Raw genomic sequence first — 22756 nt, forward strand, 5'->3', positions numbered from 1 at the left:
TTGCTGTCTTATCTCTGTCACTGATTTGGGAAACTGTTGGGCTGCAAGGTCAGATTCGATCAAGTTTTTCCTGTTTCATTTCTCTCACTGCATCCGCAACATGGTGGAGCTGTCGGGCCTGATTCAGACAAGTGACTGTCTCATCTCTCCGCAAGTGGTGGTGGAGCTTACAGAGCCCATTCAGACTGGCTGTGACTATTTCATCTTTCCCAACGTGATGACAATTCACGATGGAGCTGTTGGGCCCGATTCAGTCTGGTTGTGACTGTCTCATCTCTCAGAGCGTCTGCAACACTGTAGAGCTGTTGGATCCAATTCGGTCTGGCTGTGACTGTCTCATCTCTCTCACTGCGTCCTCAACACAATGGAGCTGTCGGGTCCAATTTAATCTGGTTGTGACTGTACCCTCTCTCTCATTGCGTCCTCAACACGGTGGGGATGTGTGGCCCGATTCAGTCTGGCTGTGACTGTCACATCTCTCTCACTGCGTCCTCAACACGATGGAGCTGTCGGGTCCGATTCAGTCTGGTTGTGACAGTACCGTCTCTCTCACTGCGTCCTCAACACGGTGGAGGCGTTGGGCCCGATTCAGTCAAGTCGTGACTGTCTCGTCTCTCCCACTGTGTTTGCAACACGGTAGAGCTGTTGGGCCCGATTCAGTCTGGTTGTGATTGTACCATCTCTCTCAGGGCGTATGCAACACGGTAGACCTGTCGGACCCGAGTTAGTCTCGCTGTGAAGGTCTCATGTCTCACGCACATCCACAACACGATAGAGCTATCGGGCGAGATTCAGTCTGGTTCTGATCGAACCATCTCTCTCGCTCTCAACACAGTGGAGCTCTCGGGCCCGATCCAATCTCGCCGTGACTGTCCTATCTCTTTCCCTGCATCCTCCACACGCGGTGGATCGGTGTCGTTGTGAATGTCTCATCTCTCGACAACGTGGTTGGCCTATTAGGTCCCATTCAGTCTGGCTTTGACAGCTCGACTGCAGCTCCACCATATTCCAAATACACCGGGAAAGATGAGACAGTCTCACCTACACCAAATTTGCCCTGGCAGCTTGACCGTGGTGCCGATACGGAGAGAGGGAGAGAGAGAGTGAGATGTGACTGTCAAATCTGATTCGGTCAGGTCGTGGCTGTCTCGACACAGTTTCGGCGAGGCAGCCAATTCAAACAACACTTAACCAGACTGAATGTGACCATGTTCACCAGAGCAGAAGAGACAAGACGGTCTCAACAGCACCGAATTGGCCGGGCAGCTCCATCGTGTTGCCGACAGAGTGAGCGAGATGGGTCAGTCACAGGTGGACTGAATCGGGTCCTTCAGCTCCACAGTATGGCTAATAGAGTGGGATAAGATGAGGTTGTTCCAGCAAGTTTGATAAGGACCTCTTAACTCCACCATCCTGCCATCACAATGAAAAAAGCTAAGAATTTGCTTGGGCAGCTCCTCCGTGTTGCTAACACAGTGAGTGAGATGGGACAGTCAGACCAAGACTGGATCGAGCCTGACTGCTCCACTATGTTGCCAAAAGGGTTGGAGATGAGATAGTCACAACTAGACTGAATGGGACCTGTTAGCTCCACCGCGTTGCCGAGAGGTGAGACGTACAGTCACAACCCGACGACTGAATCGAGCCGGAGAGCTAAGCTGCGTTGAGAACGCAGTGAGAGAGATGAGACAGTCACAGCGAGACTGAATCGGGCCACAGCTCGATCCACCCTGTCGAGGACACAGTGAGAGAGATGAGACAGTCACCGCGAGACTGAATCGGGCCACGGCTCGATCCATCCTGTCGAGGACACATTGAGAGGGATGAGACAGTCACAGCGAGACTGAATCAGGCCACAGCTGAACCACCCTGTCGAGGACACAGTGAGAGGGGGATGAGACAGTCACAGTGAGACTGAATCGCTCCACATGCGTCTTCGACACGGTGGAGCTGTGACCGGATTCAGTATCACTGTGACTGTCCTATCGCCTTCAATGCGTCCTCGACACGGTGGAGCGGTGGCCCGATTCAGTCTCGCTGTGACTGTCTCGTCTCTCTCACTGTGTCCTCGACATGGTGGAGCTGTCGAGCCAGATTCAGTCTCGCTGCGACTGTCTCATCTCTCTCACTTTGTCCTCAACACGGTGGAACTGTGGTCAGATTCAGTCTCACTGTGGACAGTCCTATCGATCTCAATGCGTCCTCGACCCTGTTGAGCTGTAGTCCGATTCAGTCTCGCTGTGACTGTCTCATCCCTCTCACTGTACATGTGTCCTCGACGAGTTGGGGCCAGATTCAATCTCGCTATGACTGTCTTATCCCTTTCACTATGTCCTCGACGCGAGTGGAGTTTGGGCCCCATTCAGTCTCGATGTGACTGTCACATCTCTCTCTCTATCTTCCTCTCTCCGTATCGGCTAATTTGGGCAAATTAGGGCAAATTTGGTGTGGGTGAGACTGTCTCCTCCATCTTGATGTATTTGGAATATGGTGGAGCTGCAGTCGAGCTGTCAAAGCCAGACTAAATGGGACCTAATAGGCCAACCACGTTGTCGAGAGATGAGACATTCACAACAACACCGAATCGAGCCAGACAGTTCCACCACGTGTGGAGGATGCAGGGAAAGAGATAGGACAGTCACAGAGAGAGCTCTACCGTGCTGAGGTCGCAGTGAGAGATGGGACAGTCACCTCTCCGCCGCGTTGCCGAGAGGTGTGACAGTCACAACCACACTGAATCGAGCCCGACAGTTCCATCGTGTTGCAAACACAGTGAGAGAGACGAGACAGTCACGACTAGACTGAATCGGCCCCACCAGCTCCACGGTGTTGAGAATGAGAGGGATGTTACAATCACAACCAGACTGAATCTCGCCCGACAGCTCTACCGTGTTGTGAACACTGTGTGAGAGATCTACCCGACTGAATCTTCTGTCGAGCCCGGTTCAGTCTAGCTGTGAGTGTCCCATCTCTCTCACTGTGTCGGCAACATGATGCAGCTGCCCGGGTCAATTCGGTGAGTTGAGACCGCCTCATCTCTCCCACTGTGTCGTTTGATTCGGTATAGTTTTCACTGTCTATTGTTGCAACACAGATAAGTATTAACCGGTCTCATGCGGTTCGGTGACTGTCTCCTCTCTCTCACTGTGTCGGCAACACCATTGGGTGGCCAGTCCCCATTCGGTATGGGTGTGACTGTCTCGCTCACCGTTGCGGCAACACGGGTGGGTAACCAGGTTCAATGCGATTTGGTTGTGACTGTTGTTCTTTCTGACTGTGTTGACAACATTGGGTTCGGTATGGTTGCGACTGTCTCAGTATTACATCTCTCTGACTGTGTTTGAAAAATGGGTGTGGTTGAGACCGTCTGATATCTTTTATTGTATTAGTAGGATGGTGCAGCTACTAGATTTGACAGCTCCACCGTTGTTTCAACAAGGTGAGAGAGACAGCTCTCATAACCAGACTGAACCGGACCGGACCTGGCAACTCATCATTTCGCCGAAACTGCGTGATACATGAGGTAGTCACATCTCCCTCCCGCAATAGGCAACACGGTCGAGCTCCACTTTACAATTCGGCATGACTGTTAGTGTCTAATTGGTCTCACCATGATGGCAAAACGGATGGGTAGCCTGGTCCTATTTTGTCTGGTTGTGACTGTTCCGCCGATCTCACCGTATCGGTAATACACAGAGGACCTGCGAGAACCGACTCGGTACAGCTCAGCTGTGACTCTCTCACACCGCCCGACGTACCGTGTTGTCAAGATAGTGAAGATGCAGGTCTGATTCGGTCTCGTTGTGACTGTCTCGCCTCTATTGGGCAGCAAGTCAAGATTCGGTGCGGTTGTGATGATGGACTTGACAAGTCCCATTATTTACCATCCATACCCAAGCAAGGGTGGGGATGGGATACAACCCCGTCTCTTTGGTATTGGACGAGATGTGTCAAGTGGTACAAAACGGTGTTGATTGATGCCCAGCCTGATTAGGTCTTATTGTGACTGTCTTGATTCGCTCATCGTGTTGCAGGGCAGCGTGGGCAAGCTAATCCTATTCTGTGTGGTTGTGACTGTCTCATCTATCTCCGCCTGTTGGCCAGACTTTAGTCTTGCAGTGACTGTCTTGTTTCTCTCACCATGTTGGCAAGATAGTCGGGGCAGCTTGGTCCCATTCTGCCTGGTTGTGACTGTTTCATCTATCTCATCGTGTTGGCAACATAATGGAGCTGCCAGGGCTGATTCATTCTCGTTGTGGCGGTCTCATCTCTGTCACAGTTTTGGTGAAGCAGTGGCAGGTATCTCTATGGTGTAAGACGGTGGAGGTGACTGGCCCAATTTGGGCTGGCTGTGACTGTGTTGTCTCTCCCTGTGCTGGCTGACAGTGGGGACAGCTAGGTCCCATTGTTTGGTTGTGGCCGTCTCACCTTGCTCACTGTGTTGACAACATGGTGGAGATGCCAGGGTTGATTTGTTATGGTTGTGACCGTTTCGCTTCTCTCTCTCTCTCTTAGCTCTCCTAATGGGATGATGTTGGGGATACTGACGCCTAAAAGGAGACTTGGACAGCTCAGCCTTCCTGCCAAAATGGCAATAGAAAATGTCCATGACCAGACTGAATCGGAAATAGCAGCTCCACCATATTGCGGACATGGTGAGAGAGACAAAACAGTCACAACCAGAGCAAACCAGGGCCAGATGGGCTTAGGCTGGTCTTTGAGTTCACTTTTTCAGTGGACAATTTTGGATTCACTTTGAGGACAGGTGTCTGTTGCTGGTGCTTGGGGGATGAGCAATCCATCAGGATAACAGATTATTTCTACAAGAAGAATTTAAAGTAAGCCACATACTGTGAAACATGACAAACCAAAGGACAAATTTCATTATGCACACAAAATAATTTTAATGAATTGAGATTTGTCGGACAAATCATTTCAAGTGACAATTTTCTTGCCTTTTTACAGCTCGCAAGACCACATGTAAATGAATTGATGGTTTCAGATGAAACTGACCCTGATATTTGCCAAGGTAATAATCTCATCTTGGCAAATATCCAGAATAAACAGAGGGGTGTTATTGCAAACTTGGCTTTGCCCTGGGTGTGTAGCCTGGGTGTGTAGCCAAGATGAACTCAAATAGAATTTACTGGCCTGTGATACAAGTGCTTTAGAGGCCTATGTGGTTTGTGCAGTTTCAAATTATAAATTGAATGTGAGATTTTTCAATTATGCTATCACACATTGAATATAAATTTTGACATGGCTGTTGTGTACCAAAACATAGATGTACTTCTCAGTCTATTTTCATCACATTGCCATATATGGTTTGTTATGGCAATGTCACAGTAAACCTGCCTTAAGTGATGCTAATAGTATCAACTGAGCAAATTTTAAAGATTTGAGCATACAACCCATAAATATTTACTTGCAAGTCTCTGCAATAAGAATCACCTCTCTGCAGCACGCGATTCGATGACATTAACACAACAGGTATGAATCAGCACATTGTGTACAATATAATAGCACTATTTACAACTTGATAATATGAACAGAACATAAACAGAATACTGTCTGCTCAGCAAACATTCATAAGGCATGAATGCAAAGAATGAAAATAGCACATAAATATCATGTTTATGCTGTCAAATACACGGGGAGGGGATGGAGTGGTGTGTCCTTTGCATTCAAACCTCATGCATAGCCTGCAGTCCTTACTCTATACTTCATTCAAAATCGTTCATGTTTTCTTACAAATCCTATACAATTGAATATACAGTGCCTTCAAACTCGGTGACAACTTTTTAATTTCATTTACACGTGCTTATCTAGAACTAATATCTGTGTACATGTACATTATCTATAGTTCTTTGTGTAAGATATGGGTCCCAGACGCTGGGTGAAGTCTTCAAACAAATTACAATATTTAATTCCATTGTAGGAATAAGTAAATTTGACTATTCCTAGATAGAATTGACAATGAATTGATTATATTTACCCAGAATAATGAGACACTTATTGTCCTTTTTAAAGAAGACAAGGATATGAAGAATTGAGCCTCACAAAACTATCAATCCGATTAGCGTTGATACTACACGTAGATACTAGATATGCTAATGCAATGTACATGCATAATCATTAACCAAAAGATAGGCCGGTGCACAAAGCAAGGTATTTGATAATCATCACATCATGTTCACCAGGAACATCAGTTTACTCCCTTCCTTTAAACTTCTGACCCAAGCACAACCGCAGCCTTGGTATGAAATGTACAACTCCTAAAGTTGTAAATTTGATAACCAGAAAGTTTTCATGGCAACTTTTCCTTTCTCCGATATGTGTAAGCCTCTTTTTAGGAAAAGATGTCTCATTGAAATGAAGGGCCATTGAAAACATTCAGGCTTAGAGTACAATTTACGCAACTCTCTCAGTCAGGGGAAAAGAATCTGATGACTGAATCTGAAGGCACACACATCTCATGCAGCAAAGTACAAATTGGAAAAACCTAAATGCATGTCTTTATCCTAAGGTACGCCAAACGGCACAACCAAGTCTTCTTTATGAGTGACCTTGACCTGGCGAACGGCTTGGAGAGCTTTTTCAGCTGTCATTGATACCTGGAATGAAAGAGTGAGAAATATGGTATAGTGTAAACCCCTTTTTTTAACAATCAATTTAATTGGTAACATTTCTGCACAGAAAGTTGGTCAGTTCTTCACTATCTTGCTAGTGTCTCACAGGTGAACTATTTTGAAAGATTCAAAAGACAACCTATTGACTCTCTAAAGGTGATTTCTGGAGAGCATGGACTAAATCCAGAGATATCTGCATTTACTTACAAACTGAATGTCTGCTAATGATACTGGTGGCTCTGATAACACATTCTGAGGCATCACCCCAACGTTAGGAAGTGTTGGTCCACGTTTCAGTCTTTGAGAACTACTGCACACTATTTCAACTCGCGTCCTGGAAAGAAAACCAAACATGAGTGAGATGGTGTCACATTGGCCAAGGGTCTCCTTGATAGAGAGCTTCTACTGTAAGTACTTAAATCTGCTCCTTTATCACCTCATACTAAAACACTCTTCGATATCAAAGAGGATACCTACATAATGGGGAGTGCCAGAAGTATAATGTATAACAACGCAGCGACTGCTTTATGATTGGTTGTTGAGGAAGGCTCCCTCGGAAAGGAGATTTACTTACTTGTATTGTTTTACCCGATCCTGATATTCATGTTGTTCCATATTATGGGCATCAATGGCAGATACATCTATCACATTACTGGAATGAAGATTACCATTTTTACCAGCAGACAAGAGACGAGGTAGCAGAGATCCAAATTGCTCGTTCCCGTAGTGCTTAAACAATCTACATGTATGTGACACATAGGTTCTTTGGCTCTGACCACTTCAAGTATAATAACTTACTTGGCAGCTTGATGTAAGATCCTGTTAAGCACCGATTGTTCGTCTCCCTTCTGTGTCGCCCCATAGCTCTGTGGAGCATAATTGTCACTGAAAAGAAAATCCAACGTTTTTCATAATTGTGTCAGGGTCGGTATTCAACAAGGCATCTGCTTGGCTGAAATTGCAAGCAGAAGCCCGACACAATGTTTGAAATTCATTCAAAAACAACACCTGTTACTTGATGGTCTCTGGTTTGATTCTCAGTTAGATCATCCTTGTGCTAAAGAGAGGATCATTGTCCCAGAGGAAAGGTTACACACATAATGTTCCCTCATATTTCAATATGAACTGGGCCCAAAGAAAATTATTCAAACAGTTGGTGATGATAATGTTGCAGTGTTCATTCCTGGTTTTGCAAGTCTCCAATATCCCTATTTGCGATCTGAACAAGGCTTAACATATTTTCCCTTACAAACACTGATATTCTGTGACCAAGGCCTTTCAGAACACAGGAAATAGGTTAGAACAGAACATGCAGAATAGGCAAGGATTAACATGAAAGGGATTGCACATAGTAAGAAGTAAAGAGTCTGACGTACTTGGCCCACAAAGTTTAATTGGCGGAGTTAGTACAACTAGCAATACTAATTTTTTGATACACCAAATTAAACCTGCTAGGCACAGTAGGTTTATTAGGGAGGTTAAGGAACTTTACAACAAGAATGAGAATGACTTGAACTCAAAGTTGTGCCACAGTGGTAAGAGGAGAGATTCTTTAAAGGTTAATTCGTGAATATGTTAGGAATGAAAAAACCCATACATGCATCTTTTCATGAAAAATTGAAAATTGCACAGAAATAAAGGAAAATCCAGAAAAAAAGGAGACTTCCTGAATTAACCGCTACCTTGAGACAGAGAGAGCACAACACCACCACAATACCACCATGCCAGTTAGTGGGACAGACGCCAACTTACTTTGTTACCGACCTGTTTTGAGTGTTATTACTAACTGGGTCTATTAAATGCCTCCGCTCACTTTCACTGGGATCCTGAAATAGAAAACATGTGAAATTAGGCTGTTAAAACGGGTCAGTTATTGCTGCTTTGAACATGTGAATAGCATGGGAGTCGTGGAGGTCAAGGATGCGCGAGTAAGGGAGATCAATATTCAACGTCAAAGGGCATGGCCCACTTTTGGGTTGGCTGCTGCCTCTGGACGGCTGATGCAGCCATTGCAGTGGATACTTACTTCGGCTTGTCTATAGACTCTAGCATTGAATTGTCTGCAGTGAATCACTCTTACACACACGAAAATGGCGAGACAGACAAACCAAGTAAGAAGACAAGCATTAGCTAGAGCCAGTATCGAGTATGAGTAGAGGTATTAGGTTGGTGCATGTCTACTCTTTAGTTTTCATGTTTTTGGTTGCGTTTTTACAGTGTTTTGCAGGGGATACAGCAATGCTGTCATTGATTTATCTAGGGAGTGAATCCTGGTTTTAAATAACAACATACTGTGTAATTATCATCTTTCTCTGAACTCCAACAACACCCCATTTTGGTGAAACACACTTCCTAAATGGAAAGAACATGAAGAAAGTGAATCCTGATGTCATGTGATTTTCTATGTTTAGGAGTGAAGAAAACCTGAATAGCCATTGGAAAAAATAATAAAAATTTAAAGGTTGGCAATCTAAAAATGTGATGATGCACCGATTTTAAAGACCAAAATGTATTCCACAAAACAGTCGTGTGATTATATAATTGGTATCGTATTCAATTTAATAGGGCTTAATTTCTAAAATATTTATTGCGATACTTCAAGATGGCTGCGACCATATTTCGGCCGGCCTTCAATACTTTTTTGAAAAAAACACACAGATCACCAGTTTTTTCCCGCTCGAAACATAGATGGAATCATTTAACCAGTATCCAAAACATTATTGATTCTAAAAAAATTGAAAAAGGTGCCACAGTTCGGGTAGGAAGGAAGTAATCGGATGTTTTGTGTTGGAATAGAAAAAAATTTACATGCAATGTACACGCAATATACACCCAATGTACACATGACGTAGGCCTACATGTGTATGGATGGATGGTACATTGATGGCATTTTTAGTAGCAAATATCGGGATATGTGGTCAATTCCAATCTTAATTAGAGATCATGTCAGTTATGTGCAAACTGTACCATTGTCATGTCCGGGACCGAAGGTGTCGACTGTCGTATTGTGTTTGACCATACAGTATCATACAGTTTTATTTAATTATAATATTTTGTTCAGGGATGGGTGAAATCTGTTCGAGACCACAGGGATGTAGTGTTTCTGCACATCAATGATGGATCGTCACCAACTAATTTGCAGGTTATTTGTAGTGCCAGCCACATCAAAGGGTAAGTAGGAAAGCAGGTCAGGCAGTACTGACGCAGTATACATCTCAAATGCCCTGAACAAACACTGAAACAGATAATTTCGTGGATGCCCAAGTTGAAGCTAATTTGTCTGTTTATCAAATTCAATATTTACTTGTTTGAAAGTTGGACTCATTTAAAACAGTTACCGGTAATCTTTTTCCAGGAATGTTTTTGGAAGTTGTGTTGAAGTTCATGGGAAACTCGTAGAGAGTCCCGGTCAGGGACAAGCTGTTGAACTTCAAGCAGATGCAGTCAATTTATTGGGTGAATGTGACCCAGGGGTAAGTTCCTCTCGGCCATGTTATCAAATTCAACTCTTGACTCTCAGTAAAATTCAACTGTTAGAATACTTGGGCAATAATAATTTGTATCAAATGAAAATTAATTGTTACAGTGAGGATGATCATATTTGTTGAGTCTTGTTCAAGGTTTGCTGAAATAATTAATCTTGATTTTTTTAAGGAATTTCCCTTCAAAGCACGAATGAGGCACCCACCAGATTTCATCAGAAAACACCAGCACCTCCGGCCAAGAACAAATATATTTTCCTCTCTGCTGAGAATCCGCAACACCGCTTCTCAGGCTTTACATCAGTACTTTCAGGTATGGTATATAAACCTGCAGTAGAAATTCTCTGGTCTGATAATAGTAAGGACACTGAATAGACTGCAAATGGCAAATGATATACTATTTTTCGTAATTGAGACACCAAGACATAGGTGTGACTCCTTAGGAAAGTCGCCAAGTAATTTCCTTACAACATTATTTTTGTTTTTGTTTCCAACTTTTTCCCTTTTCCTGTGCAAGATTTGCCTCGTTTTACCTGAGCAGGTCTTTTATGTCACTATGAGATTTGAAAGATCTACATTCACAAATCATCATTACAGGAGAATGGTTTCTGTGAAGTCCACACACCAATCATCACAACCAATGACTGTGAGGGAGCCGGAGAGGTTTTTGGCGTGGAGCCGTTAGACCGTAGTCTTGTGAATGACCTTGACTCTGCAGAAACTGATGAAATGTCTTCAGATGATGAAGGGGACAAATTAAAACATTTCTTCAAGAATCCTGCCTTTCTCACTGTATCAGGACAGCTCCATTTAGAAACTGTTAATGGGTGAGTTGAAGCAATAATGTCAGTGCCTTTGTCCCTTGGGCTAACTACATGTAGATTGTTTGGAGATATGACTGGTCATCCTGAGCAAAAAATTTATCATGATTATTGTGGATTACAATATATAGTTTTCACTTTAACATATTATTGTGAAGAGAAAATGAGTGGGTGATAAAAGGGGAAAATTAGCCGAAAATGCTTGCCCAGCTTTGAATATGAAGTAATTACAGTGCATTTTTTCCTTCCAGTGGTTTCTCAAAAGTTTACACATTCGGTCCCACATTCCGAGCGGAAAATTCCTTGACGCGGAATCATCTTTCCGAGTTTTACATGTTGGAGGCGGAGATAGCGTTTATATATCAATTAGAGGACCTCATGGTTATAATGGAGGATCTCATTAAGAAAACGACAGAGACGATTCTGGCAAGAAGCGCTGAAGATGTTAATTTGTTTTTCAAACATGTTTCTCCCAAAAAGAAAGTGAGAATTGACAATTTTCTTGCAAACAGCTTACTGCTGAAAAAGGGTGATGAGAAAGTCAATTCCATGGATATACATGTAGTAATCCTGATTCTTAAGTGCCTTGTTTAGATGTGAAACCACATTTTTCTGTAGCTGAGTCCCTGGACCGGTGTGCCTCTACACATGTAGACTTGATATCCACACTGGAGTAAGTGCTGTGGATTGAAGTTGTATGACCCATGTGGCCCCAGCTCGAAACAATAGCGATACAAAGCACCAAAGAGCGAATGCAGAGAAAGAAGAAAATGATTTGTCAGCTTTATCTTATCTAATACTATCCCTGTTCCAGGAATTGGTCAAAAAGATGTTGAAAAGTCCTTTCATGAGAATATCATACACGGATGCAGTCGAGTTGCTACAAAATAAGGTTCAAAAGTTTCAATTTAAACCTGAGGTAAGTGTTCAAATTGAATAACTTCACACCACACTAGGAATTTCCATGAAATAGTTGGTCTGTTTGTTCTTAGAGTTTAACAATGAATCAGATTCAATCAGTCGGAGAGAGGTCAGCAGTTGACCACTGTTTCCTGAGAGTTCAAATATCTGGTTGCTGTCTTTTGACCAGATCTGGTTCCTCTTGGCTGTGTGAAATGGCGCTATAGGCTGTCTTGGAGAATGCGAGTACACTTACAAATGTTGTCAATTATTGGTTTTCTTCAGGCGTTCTGTAAATATTGCAAACATTTTGTTGCAGTGGGGGGAAGACCTCAAGAAGGAGCATGAACGCTTCCTGACTCATTACTTTGGTGATATTCCAGTATTCGTCACAGAATTTCCCGCCAGAATCAAACCATTCTATGCAAAACTAAACGATGATAATTGCAATACAGTGAGTTTTTTCTTTCCACTTACTTGACAGTTTGTATATTGTGTAAGTCAATGTAATGTTATAAAGTCTACAAAGACATTATAGACCTTATTATTCAATTCAAGTGCCTATCATTTGGTAAGGTCTCCAACTTGTTTGTAAACCTTAAATGTTCCTCCCAGACTTGTCACTGAAGCCGACATTGTACTTCATCTCATGAGGTCCTGATTCGAGTATCGATATCTAGGCTTTTACCCTCTCACTCTAGGCTGCTGCAGTTGATCTCTTGTTTCCTGAAGTCGGTGAAGTGTTTGGTGGATCGCTGAGGGAGGACAACTTTGAAACATTAGAGAAACGACTCCAACTGTTAGGACTTGTAGAGGGCTATCAGTGGTAGGTAGAATGAGTATAAATCTTAAATCTAACATTACTCTGTTTTGCAGAAGTTACTGCAAATTGGCAACAACTCTAATATGAACCATTACTTTGAAAATAGTTCATGCCGGTTCATCAGGCATCAAAGACAACTTGTGAACATTTTTCTGTTCCAAAACTTATAAATGAGCAAGTTTGAAATTCTGGTTGTTTCTTTTCCAGGTACCTAGATCTTCGGCGGTTTGGCTCTGCACCTCATGGAGGCTTTGGAATGGGCTTCGAACGTTACCTGCAGTATCTACTTGGTGTGAGCAACATCAGAGATGTGATACCCTTCCCCCGATGGCCAAAACATTGCCATATGTGAAGAGGACATTAGACAAATCAAAAACTTGACCAATTTGGACTCGATCTACAAGTGTTGTGGAACTTGTCAATTTGCAAACTGTCTATGAGGTTAGTTAAAGGCTGTGATCTGAACTATGTGCTGTATTTTGATACCAATGATGCAATATTGCAGTTTTGGAGGAAATAAAAAGAAATTCGCCTCCAGAATGTAGCCCCTTTATTTGTATTTCTCTCTTATGATATTCAGTCGTTGACCTCAACAGACTGATCATCATCTGTGCCAGGAAGTTGTGATCAATCAGAACACTTGAGTGTTGGGTTACTCTCAAGTTGTTCCATACTGTGTAGTCCGGTTGATGGGGTATTGTCCCACCTGCTGCAGATAACACTGTCCCTGCAAGTTGAGACAGTCACAACCAGTCTGAACTGGGCATTGCAAACGGTGAGAAAATTGAGAAGGTCGTCACAACCAGACCAAATTGAACCTGGCTTCTCCTCTGTCTTACCCAACGATGAGAGAGTTGAGATAGTCACAACCTGACCAAATCGAAAGTGGCTGCTCCACCGTTTTACCCATACGATGAGAGAGTTGAGACAATCACAACCAGACCAAATCGGACCCGACTGCTCTACTGTCTTGCCCATACAGTTAGAGAGTTGAGACAGTCACAATCAGGTTAATCGGACATGGCTGCTCCACCCTTGAGCCCAGAAGGTTGACCACAGCGTCTACTGAGTCACAACCAGACCAAATCGGACTGTAATATCAAAATCGTTGCATTTCTACTGATACACTCCGGACGCAATGGACCGGCCTCGTCTTGTCCAACCATAGACACAGGAGAACCAGGATGACGATATGGACTGCATATGAGTCTAGTCCACTGATAGCATCAAACTTGACAATCATATGTCGTAGGTAGGATTGTGACATTTTGCAGGTCTCGCTAGCCGGGCGAACGACGACCAGCGGAACTGTTATATTTGGTAGGAAAAGCAATCGGCGAAATGTTAAACATTCGTCGATCAAATTCATTTACATGACGCAAACTTCGCCGTTTGTATCTCTTCGTTTGGTTCGCGAAACCTGCCTAATGTCTTTCCGTGACCACAGCTCAGTACGCTTACACATGTATGTATGCTAGGCCAATATCACATTTTTGACAATACAAGTTAATTGATCCTTTGACAGAACAAAAGACCCCGTTAGCTCATGAAGCCTGGTAGCGGGGTAGTGCCCGGATTGTGTGACGCGAAATGTATTGTCTTCGGTCATGATCGGTCGCGGTTGATTTGAACGCCAGTCAGTCAGAGTGTGAACTGCGTAGAAGATCACCGGAACACTTTCTCCGATTTCAAACATAAAATGCCTTCGAAATTTCGGTAATCAAGTCAAAATTGCTGCAGCAGAAGGTAGGGCGAGGTATCTATGCTTCGTATTGGTCTTGATTGGTCTTGATTGGTTTTAATAGGTTTTTATTTTAGTAAAAGTCATGCAGTCGGGCAGAGAATGAATTGTGCAGTAAGAAACTCCAGTCGCAAGCGAGACAAAGGCTTACTACACGGATCATATGCATCGTTGTATTTCATGTACATGCTCGCTGGCGATATCAATTGCCATCTCTAATCAATTACCATTTGCCCTCACAAATTAACGACCCAAGTCTTGGTCACAGAGACAATATTTCGGATGATGTTGATGGTCTCGATGTGCTGATATAATTTTCCCGGTGTTATTTTTGGTAAGGCGGGACTTGTTTATTTTTGTGATTGATGTGTCTTGCGACCGTTGTACCTTGTATGTCATATCATTTTAGAATAATGTATTTCAAATCTAAACAATTATTCACTTGGCTCCACGATCCCGACTGCGGTGTAGCACCCGACTATAACTGGCATGAATAGGGAATACGCTGGTTATGGATGTCAGATCGTGGTTCCCTGACTTTTGCAAACAATTCCACTGGGCGTATCCCACGCGGCGACACCAAGGACCGCTGGCTGATCTATTGATATGTTCGTAGCAGGGTGTCAAAGTCGGAGAGACGAAGAGCCACTCGTCTCTTGTAGGGGGTTCATTGGAAGTGTTTGCATTTGTTAGCCTATAAAGTTAAACACAAGATTTTAATCCTTGTCTTGGGTGTCTTTGAGAGAACTGATCACACACAATTCCCAACCTACTCGTCAGCCAGCTGACAGATTACCTGGGTCGAACGTGTTGCTGAGATGTTTTTGAAGAGATACTTGTGGCTGTTGGAAAGACTTCTTGTTTAAACAGTTCCATCTGCCCCCTCTAAGGCATACGATGGTAACTAATAACTGGACTGAGGAAAGACGCTGAGGTGGTAGGAGATGCTTTTAGTCTAAAATTTGTCATAGGGCCTCCTCCGATTTTAGGGCATAAGTACCTAGCATGAGTATGCTACTTGGTATGCAGCAGATTTTGGGAGCCCATCAGCGGGCACCGTGCATTACTGGCTGGAATCAAGTACTCAACATCAAAATTCACATTGTGATTGTCTAACTGGAGGATATGCCTTTTTAAAATGATTGAAAGGAAATATTGATCTTGACTCTGTCCTTAACCTTTATTCGTCTCGTCATTTCAGCGGTGATGTACCATGAGGCCGGTCTATGAGATGTGGTAGCGAGAATGGTTGGTGTCAGTCTGCACAAGGACGAAGACGCAGTGCTAAGTTTGAACCGGTAAGAATACGACGAAATTGCGTACAAAATGTTCATACTTAGATACCCACTTCATTTGAATGAGAAATACATGTATAGCGTAGATCCATTTGCATATCCCAATGCAAGCAAAAGTAACTTCCAAATGATGCACTGTGTAACGTAATAATGGACTCTGATCCAATCGTGCAATCATGGCGGCACGCATTAAACTAGATGGATGCTGGTCTTGAAGGCAAACAGATGGTAAATGAAGATTGCACCATAGTTTTTATTATCCTTAATCTGTCAGTGTGCTCCTGGGCAGCCCCCCCCCTCCCCCGCAAAACAAAAACTTATATATTTAACTTTATCTTCAGATAGAATGACCAATTGCATTCCCCGCGCCTGACTCGCGGCATCATTCCATCGATGTAACAAGTCCCCTGTCCTACTTCTCCAACCCACGGGACGAGGCCGCCATGGAGACGAAAGTTAACTGTGGATCAAGGGCACTCATATATCAGGATGAATACGTGTAACAGTTTTAAATGCCCTAGAATAGAGTGTTCCGGGAAAGAATGATTGATTTGCGCTTGAGGGTCAAGAGTCTCAGTAGACCCATACCTTAGCCTGACAACAATGAATAAGGAAGGATATTTTTTCCAGATGAGCATTCAAAAATGCTACACCGGTACGAGAGCCTGCTGTCACCGGAGTTAGAGCCTGCTGATCAATCTTTTGTAGAACATCTCTCAATAATGTTTGTACATCGACAGATCATGACACCATTATGTCAGTAAGATGAACATTTGAATTTGACCCGAACATATCATATAAAGAATGGAAAGTTTCACAAATGAGGTTGTTGTTTGTACATTTTATCATAAGGCCCCGGTCATGATCCATGACAACATTTGACAGTGGAGACAATTTTCATTTGAGATTGAACATCCTCGTCGACCATTGCGACATTTGCGGTCGGGTTCACATACGATTCAAATTGTCTCGCTGTCGTGTTTCTCATGTCACTGGCCTAATATAATCCTACAAGGTGGCGCATTATCGCCCACTGCTTGCTTTGTCTTTGCACGATCTTCACATTGGAATCAACTGTGGCAGTTCCCCATATTTCTGTAGTGCTTCCATACACTTGGGAATACGAGTCGATCTGTCTTTCAGAGTTCCCAAGCAGTGATGTGAAAACACTCAGAAACAGAAACACTGAAAACGTCACACTAAACCTGGCAGGTCCACCGCGTTGCAACAAAGCCTGACCAAAACTGACATGGCTTGATCCACCGTATTGCTAACTCAGTGATAGAGTTGAGGCAATACCATTAAGACCGAATCGGCCGGCCCTGGCAGCACCACTATAAAGGCGACACTGTGAGATAGATGAGACAGTCACAACCAGACGACCCAGACTTGGGTAGAGATGCGAAACAGCACAATTAATACGTGCATGCCATGGGAATAGTTTGTGTATGTCTCTAAAAAAATAAGCGGGTTATGGGCCTATAAATAGACACCAGGGTCTGCTCCTGAACGTACCACCTGTCAGGCGGGGGTTATACGCAACGAAGGGATAAATATATCATGAAGGCAGATTATGCATGCCCCACCGTGTTGCCAACACTGTGAGAGAGATGCAACGCACACACCAAATCGCCCCTCGCAGCTCCACTATGAGGTCGACACGGCGAGATAGATGAGACCGTCACAACCAAACAGAATAGGACCAGGCTGTCTGGCCAACACTGTGAGAGAGACTAGACTGAATCGGGCCAGGAACAGAGAATCAGCCCTGTGGTCGACGCGGCGAGATACATGTAGATGAGATTGTCACAACCAGACAGAATAGGACCAGGCTGTCTGAGTAAGACATGATAGCTGTAATGTATGCTACCTGACGAGGAATGCCGAGTGGTTTCATGAATATGTATGAATGTGTAGCTGGTGAGTTTGTTACCTATTTTGTAGTCTTCAGTAATACAGTAACTATCACACGAATCACTTCGTTGCGTTATATCTTACATGGTGTCAGAGACGTCAGCTCTCGCCCGCAATCGGAAACACCTACAATGTCAGGACTAAAACCACCAGCGCAGTTAAGCCTTGAAGGCAATCTTCAAGCTAACTACCGAAATTGGATACGTTCATTCGAAGTCTACAGCATAGCATCGGGTGTCGCCGATAAAGCTGAGGTGGTCCAGTGTAACGTCTTCCTTCACGTTGCCGGACCGGAGGCCCAAAAGGTTCACGCCACGATGGATTTCGCCGAGGCAGACGTGGACCAGATCGCGCCACTGAAGGCGAAATTCGCCGCATTCTGTGAAGGGAAACGGAACATTACAGTTATCCGGTACCAATTCAATTCTCGGACGCAGAAAGACGGCGAATCATTTGACTCATTTCTCACGGAGTTGAAACAACTTATCAAGGACTGTGAATTTGGCGACGCTCTACGAGACTCTCTACTCAGAGACCGGGTCGTTTGCGGCATCCGTGACGAGACCACGCGCGAGAAACTTCTGCAGACCGAGGACCTTACCCTGGAGAAGTGTGTCAATACGTGTCGCATTAGCGAATCAAGCGCTAATCAACTTAAGACGCTGACTGATACGAAAGAAAAAGACGTCGACGCCGTCGGAAGATCATTCCAAAATAGTACGGCATACGGTCGCGGCTCCCATGATCGCAGCCGAAACAAACATCGCGGAACATTTGACAAACGATCACAATCGGAAAAATGTGGAAACTGTGGCGGACAAGCTCATGTTGACTACACACAATGTCCGGCATACGGCAAGGAATGCGGATATTGCCGCCGCATGAACCACTTCAAAGCATCTTGCCGCACACTGGCAAGATCAGAGAAACAACGCGTACGTCCTCAAGCTCCATCGTCATCGAGCATTCATGACGTAACCCTGGAATCACGTAATAACGGTAGGCCTACCACAGAATTCTATCATTGCAATTATGAACCAGACTTTCATGGTCCCCACGTGGACACGCTATTCATCGGCGAGGTATCAGTTACACCAGCCAACTACGTCGGATGGCATGAAACATTTACCATTCAAGGACAATCCATATCGTTCAAACTCGATACCGGCAGCGAGGCCGACATTATACCGTTACAGTTTTTCAAGAAACTGAACGCAACACACACACCCCCAAAGTGCCGATTAGTATCATATTCGGGGCATAGGATTACGCCTGTCGGCGAAACTGTCTTGAATCTTAACGGATTGGACGTCACCTTTCAAATCCTTGACAATGCCCAACCAATTCTAGGCCGTGATACGTGCGATAAACTGAACTTAGTGAAGCGCATACATTCGATATCGCAAATCAAGGATTTCGAGGATGTCTTTCAAGGATTGGGATGTATTCAGAGCAACTACCATCTTTTCACAGATCCGACCGTTGAGCCGTCCGTCGATCCACCTCGTAAAATCCCGTACGCGATTGAGGACGTCGTCAAAACCGAACTGGATCGAATGGAGGACCTGAAAGTAGTGATCAAAGAAAACGAACCAACCCCATGGGTCAATAGTATGACTGTCGTTCGAAAACAAAACAATAAGGTGAGAATTTGCATTGATCCATCCAAACTGAACAAAGCGATTCGCAGAGCTCACCATCCGACGAAAACAGTTGAGGAAATCGCAGCACGCATGCCCGGCTCAAAGATATTTAGTACACTCGACGCTAAATCAGGTTTTTGGCAAATTGGCCTTGATGAGCAAAGTTCAAAGCTCTGTACCTTCAACACGCCGTGGGGACGCTACCGTTTCCTTCGGTTACCATTTGGTATATCCACGAGTGGTGACATTTTCAATAAAGTCATGTCGGATTTATTTGGTGACCTCGAAGGGGTTGAGATTGTCGTCGATGACATCGTCGTACACGGCCGCACACAAGCCGAGCACGATAATCGCCTACGCACCGTACTGGAGCGAGCACGCGCAGTAGGGTTAAAACTCAACCCCGCTAAAACGAAAATAGGCCTCAGCGAAGTTGACTACGTCGGACATATATTTTCAGGTGATGGCCTAAAGGTCAGCCAGGATCGCGTAAGTGACATCACCAACATGCCGACACCGTCATGTAAAGAGGACATTAGGAGATTCATCGCCATGGTGGGATATCTTGCGAAATTCATCCCCAACCTCTCACAAGAAACGAAACCACTACGTCAAGTCCTCGAAGAAAAAGTCGAATTTCATTGGGAGGATCTCCAAGACCGAGCATATAAGAGACTGAAACGTTTGATCACAAACACGCCCGTGCTGAGTTTCTATGACGTCAATAAACCCATCACGCTTCAGGTTGATGCCAGTAAATCTGGATTAGGCGCAGCCTTAATTCAAGACAGTCATCCAGTGGCGTTCGGATCTAAGGCCCTGGATGAAACGCAATCTATGTACGCCGTCATTGAGAAAGAATTGCTCGCGATTTGTTTCGGATGTAAGAAATTCCATGATTACGTCTACGGAAAAGGCCCGATAACAATAGAGACAGATCATAAGCCACTACTGGCAATCATGACAAAGCCCATACATAAACTCTCAGCCCGTATGCAACGCATGAGGTTACGCCTACAGCACTATGATCTGAAACTGGTATACCGCCCGGGACGCGAAATGTTTCTAGCTGACACTCTATCACGCGCATTCGTATCCGACACCAACCCGCAAGACCTATTCGATGACAAAATCGAGGTCAACTTGCTGAACATTGCCAGTCACATCAGCGATGCCAAATTAGAGGAGTTTAAATCTGCCACGGACGCAGACCCAACTCTACAGTCTCTAAAGAACACTGTGATGCAAGGCTGGCCAGATGACAAACAGGATGTACCACTTGAACTAACTCCATACTTCCCGTATCGCGACGAAATCACATTAGCGGACAACCGATCGTCTCGTAGTACCAGAGACATTGCGCGCAAACTTGCTCAAACGAATTCATGAAACTCATATGGGCATCGTTAAATCAAAACAATTGGCCCGAGACATTCTGTTCTGGCCCGGAATGGGTCAACAAATTGAGGATACCGTATCACGCTGTACCGCCTGCCAGACAGCGAGGAAATCCCAACCGGCTGAACCTATGATACCACATGACATTCCAGACCTCCCGTGGAGTAAAGTCGCAACTGATATGTTTGAATATCGGAGCAAGGAATATTTGCTGACTGTGGATTACTTCTCCAAGTTTCCGGAAGTGTGCATTCTTCCCACGCTGACAAGCCAGTCTGTTATTACGGCTCTCAAAGCATCGTTCAGCAGATTTGGCATCCCTAATGACGTCATCAGCGATAATGGGCCTCAATTTTCAAGCCGCGAGTTCTCCGATTTCTCCAAGGCCTGGGGATTCCGCCATACCACCAGCAGCCCTGGTTACCCCCAGTCTAATGGACAGGTTGAACGCGCTATTCAGTCAATAAAGGACATCTTCAAGAAATGCGAACAATCATGCGATGATCCCAGCATAGCGTTACTTAATTTCCGCAACACACCACTCGACGGGGTTGGACAATCTCCGGCGCAACTGTTAATGTCACGCCGATTGAATTCGAAATTGCCAATTCTCCCCAATCTCTTGAAACCAAAAGTGGTAGATAACGCTCATGAGAAGCTCACAGACCGTCAAAACCGCCAGAAACAGTATTATGACAAGCGTGTTAGTAATAGCACAAATGCTGACATCCATCCTGGAGATGCAGTTCGTTTCAGGACCTTGAGAGGACAGTGGAAATATGGGACGGTGCAAGACAAACTGCCTGATGTGCCGAGGAGCTATAACATTCAAACCCCCGAGGGTAAATCGTTCAGACGTAACCGCCGTCACATGTTTCAAACCCGCGAAAATAACATTCCCAACGAAGGGACTCGCCCACGTGTAATGTATACGTCTGGGGACCCGCCTCATGCGCCTGCGAATGATCACACTGATGTCAACGTGGCCCCACAGGCTGCAGTTGCTGAGCCCATTCCAACCATAAACAACACCCCGGGATATGTTACAAGGAGTGGGCGAACAAGCAAGCCACCTGATAAACTAGATCTCTAGCAAGACCAGCCATGAAACATAAACACTTCTTATAATTATCATAAACAAACACTTGTGTGCCGGTACAGGCATCTGGCATGTTATGCAAATTCGTGGAAGTTCCATTTTATTTGGTTTGTGAGTTATACTTAGATTTAGGTTAGAAGTTTATGTATTAGTCAGTGCTTCATTGGTAAAAGAACACTTTAGAAGGAAAGATGTAATGTATGCTACCTGACGAGGAATGCCGAGTGGTTTCATGAATATGTATGAATGTGTAGCTGGTGAGTTTGTTACCTATTTTGTAGTCTTCAGTAATACAGTAACTATCACACGAATCACTTCGTTGCGTTATATCTTACACAATCAGAAAGAACCAGACAGGTACCTTCACCGTCTTGGATAGGGTAAATCTATTAGTATATCATATCATAGAGGCAGTTGCTGCCTGCTAACACTGTGATAGAGATACAACACACTAAGTCATACCGAATCGGCCTTAGTAGCTTCACTGTCGACACGGTTAGATGAGACAGTTACAACCAGACTGCATTGGTCCTAAAAGCTCCAACGTTTTGCCCGTGCATTGAAAAAAACAGCCAAACAGACGAAAATGGACCAAACTGTCCCACTGTCTCTCACCAAAACGGTGAGAGAGATGAGACCGTCTTAACCCAGGCCAAATGATCCCTGGCAGCTCCACCGTCTTGACCATACGGCGCGAGGGAATTGTGCCGATCACAACGAGACCAAATCACGCAGCACCACTGCGTTGCACATAAAACGGACGAGTTGAGACAGTCACAGTCAGGCCGAATCTGACTTTGCAGTTCCACACCGTGCTGCAATCATGGTGAGCGAGATGAGACGGTTCGGCCTGGTTGATGTTAAAATCCCAGACGGATCTGACTGCTTTATTCAAGACTCTATCACCTGCACAAGTCAGGACAACCAATCTGCTGACCACACCGGCGACCATACCAACGGACGCAGTATCATCTGTACCATCTCGGACAATGTCACTATTCTCCCCACCTG

At 44.5% G+C, this 22756-nt stretch overlaps 3 protein-coding genes and 1 long non-coding RNA gene across 7 annotated transcripts; 3 read left to right on the forward strand and 1 right to left on the reverse strand.

Moving 5' to 3' along the window:
* Positions 1 to 4879: 4879 nt before the first annotated feature.
* LOC135493127 (ragulator complex protein LAMTOR1-like) lies at positions 4880 to 9028 on the reverse strand. 2 transcript variants are annotated; one of them, XM_064780063.1, is made up of 6 exons: positions 8922 to 9028; positions 8394 to 8455; positions 7428 to 7514; positions 7204 to 7281; positions 6837 to 6963; positions 4880 to 6614 (listed from the first exon to the last, which is right to left on the reverse strand). In XM_064780063.1, exons 1-6 carry the CDS (start codon positions 8961 to 8963, stop codon positions 6522 to 6524), a joined length of 489 nt encoding a protein of 162 aa, XP_064636133.1. In that variant the 5' UTR covers positions 8964 to 9028; the 3' UTR covers positions 4880 to 6521. The 2 variants fall into 2 exon arrangements, with proteins under 2 accessions (XP_064636133.1, XP_064636132.1); XM_064780062.1 differs by having other exon boundaries at positions 8382 to 8455.
* A 966-nt stretch (positions 9029 to 9994) lies between these two features.
* LOC135493119 (asparaginyl-tRNA synthetase-like) lies at positions 9995 to 13162 on the forward strand. The gene is made up of 8 exons (XM_064780050.1): positions 9995 to 10102; positions 10284 to 10424; positions 10709 to 10938; positions 11184 to 11415; positions 11747 to 11851; positions 12152 to 12286; positions 12534 to 12658; positions 12863 to 13162. The coding sequence occupies exons 2-8, from the start codon at positions 10305 to 10307 to the stop codon at positions 13005 to 13007; spliced, it is 1092 nt and encodes a 363-aa protein (XP_064636120.1). The 5' UTR covers positions 9995 to 10102; positions 10284 to 10304; the 3' UTR covers positions 13008 to 13162.
* A 934-nt stretch (positions 13163 to 14096) lies between these two features.
* Positions 14097 to 16494, forward strand: LOC135493128 (uncharacterized). 3 transcript variants are annotated; one of them, XR_010448193.1, is made up of 3 exons: positions 14097 to 14120; positions 15598 to 15694; positions 16033 to 16494. It is a non-coding gene; the product is annotated as an uncharacterized LOC135493128 (long non-coding RNA). The 3 variants fall into 3 exon arrangements; XR_010448192.1 differs by lacking the exon at positions 14097 to 14120 and adding an exon at positions 14198 to 14411; XR_010448191.1 differs by lacking the exon at positions 14097 to 14120 and adding an exon at positions 14203 to 14401.
* Positions 16495 to 20698: 4204 nt separating this feature from the next.
* Positions 20699 to 21739, forward strand: LOC135494085 (uncharacterized protein K02A2.6-like). The gene has a single exon (XM_064781836.1). The coding sequence runs from the start codon at positions 20699 to 20701 to the stop codon at positions 21737 to 21739; it is 1041 nt and encodes a 346-aa protein (XP_064637906.1).
* Positions 21740 to 22756: the final 1017 nt, after the last annotated feature.

Source organism: Lineus longissimus, chromosome 9, assembly GCF_910592395.1.
Source record: "Lineus longissimus chromosome 9, tnLinLong1.2, whole genome shotgun sequence".
NCBI lineage: Eukaryota > Metazoa > Nemertea > Pilidiophora > Heteronemertea > Lineidae > Lineus > Lineus longissimus.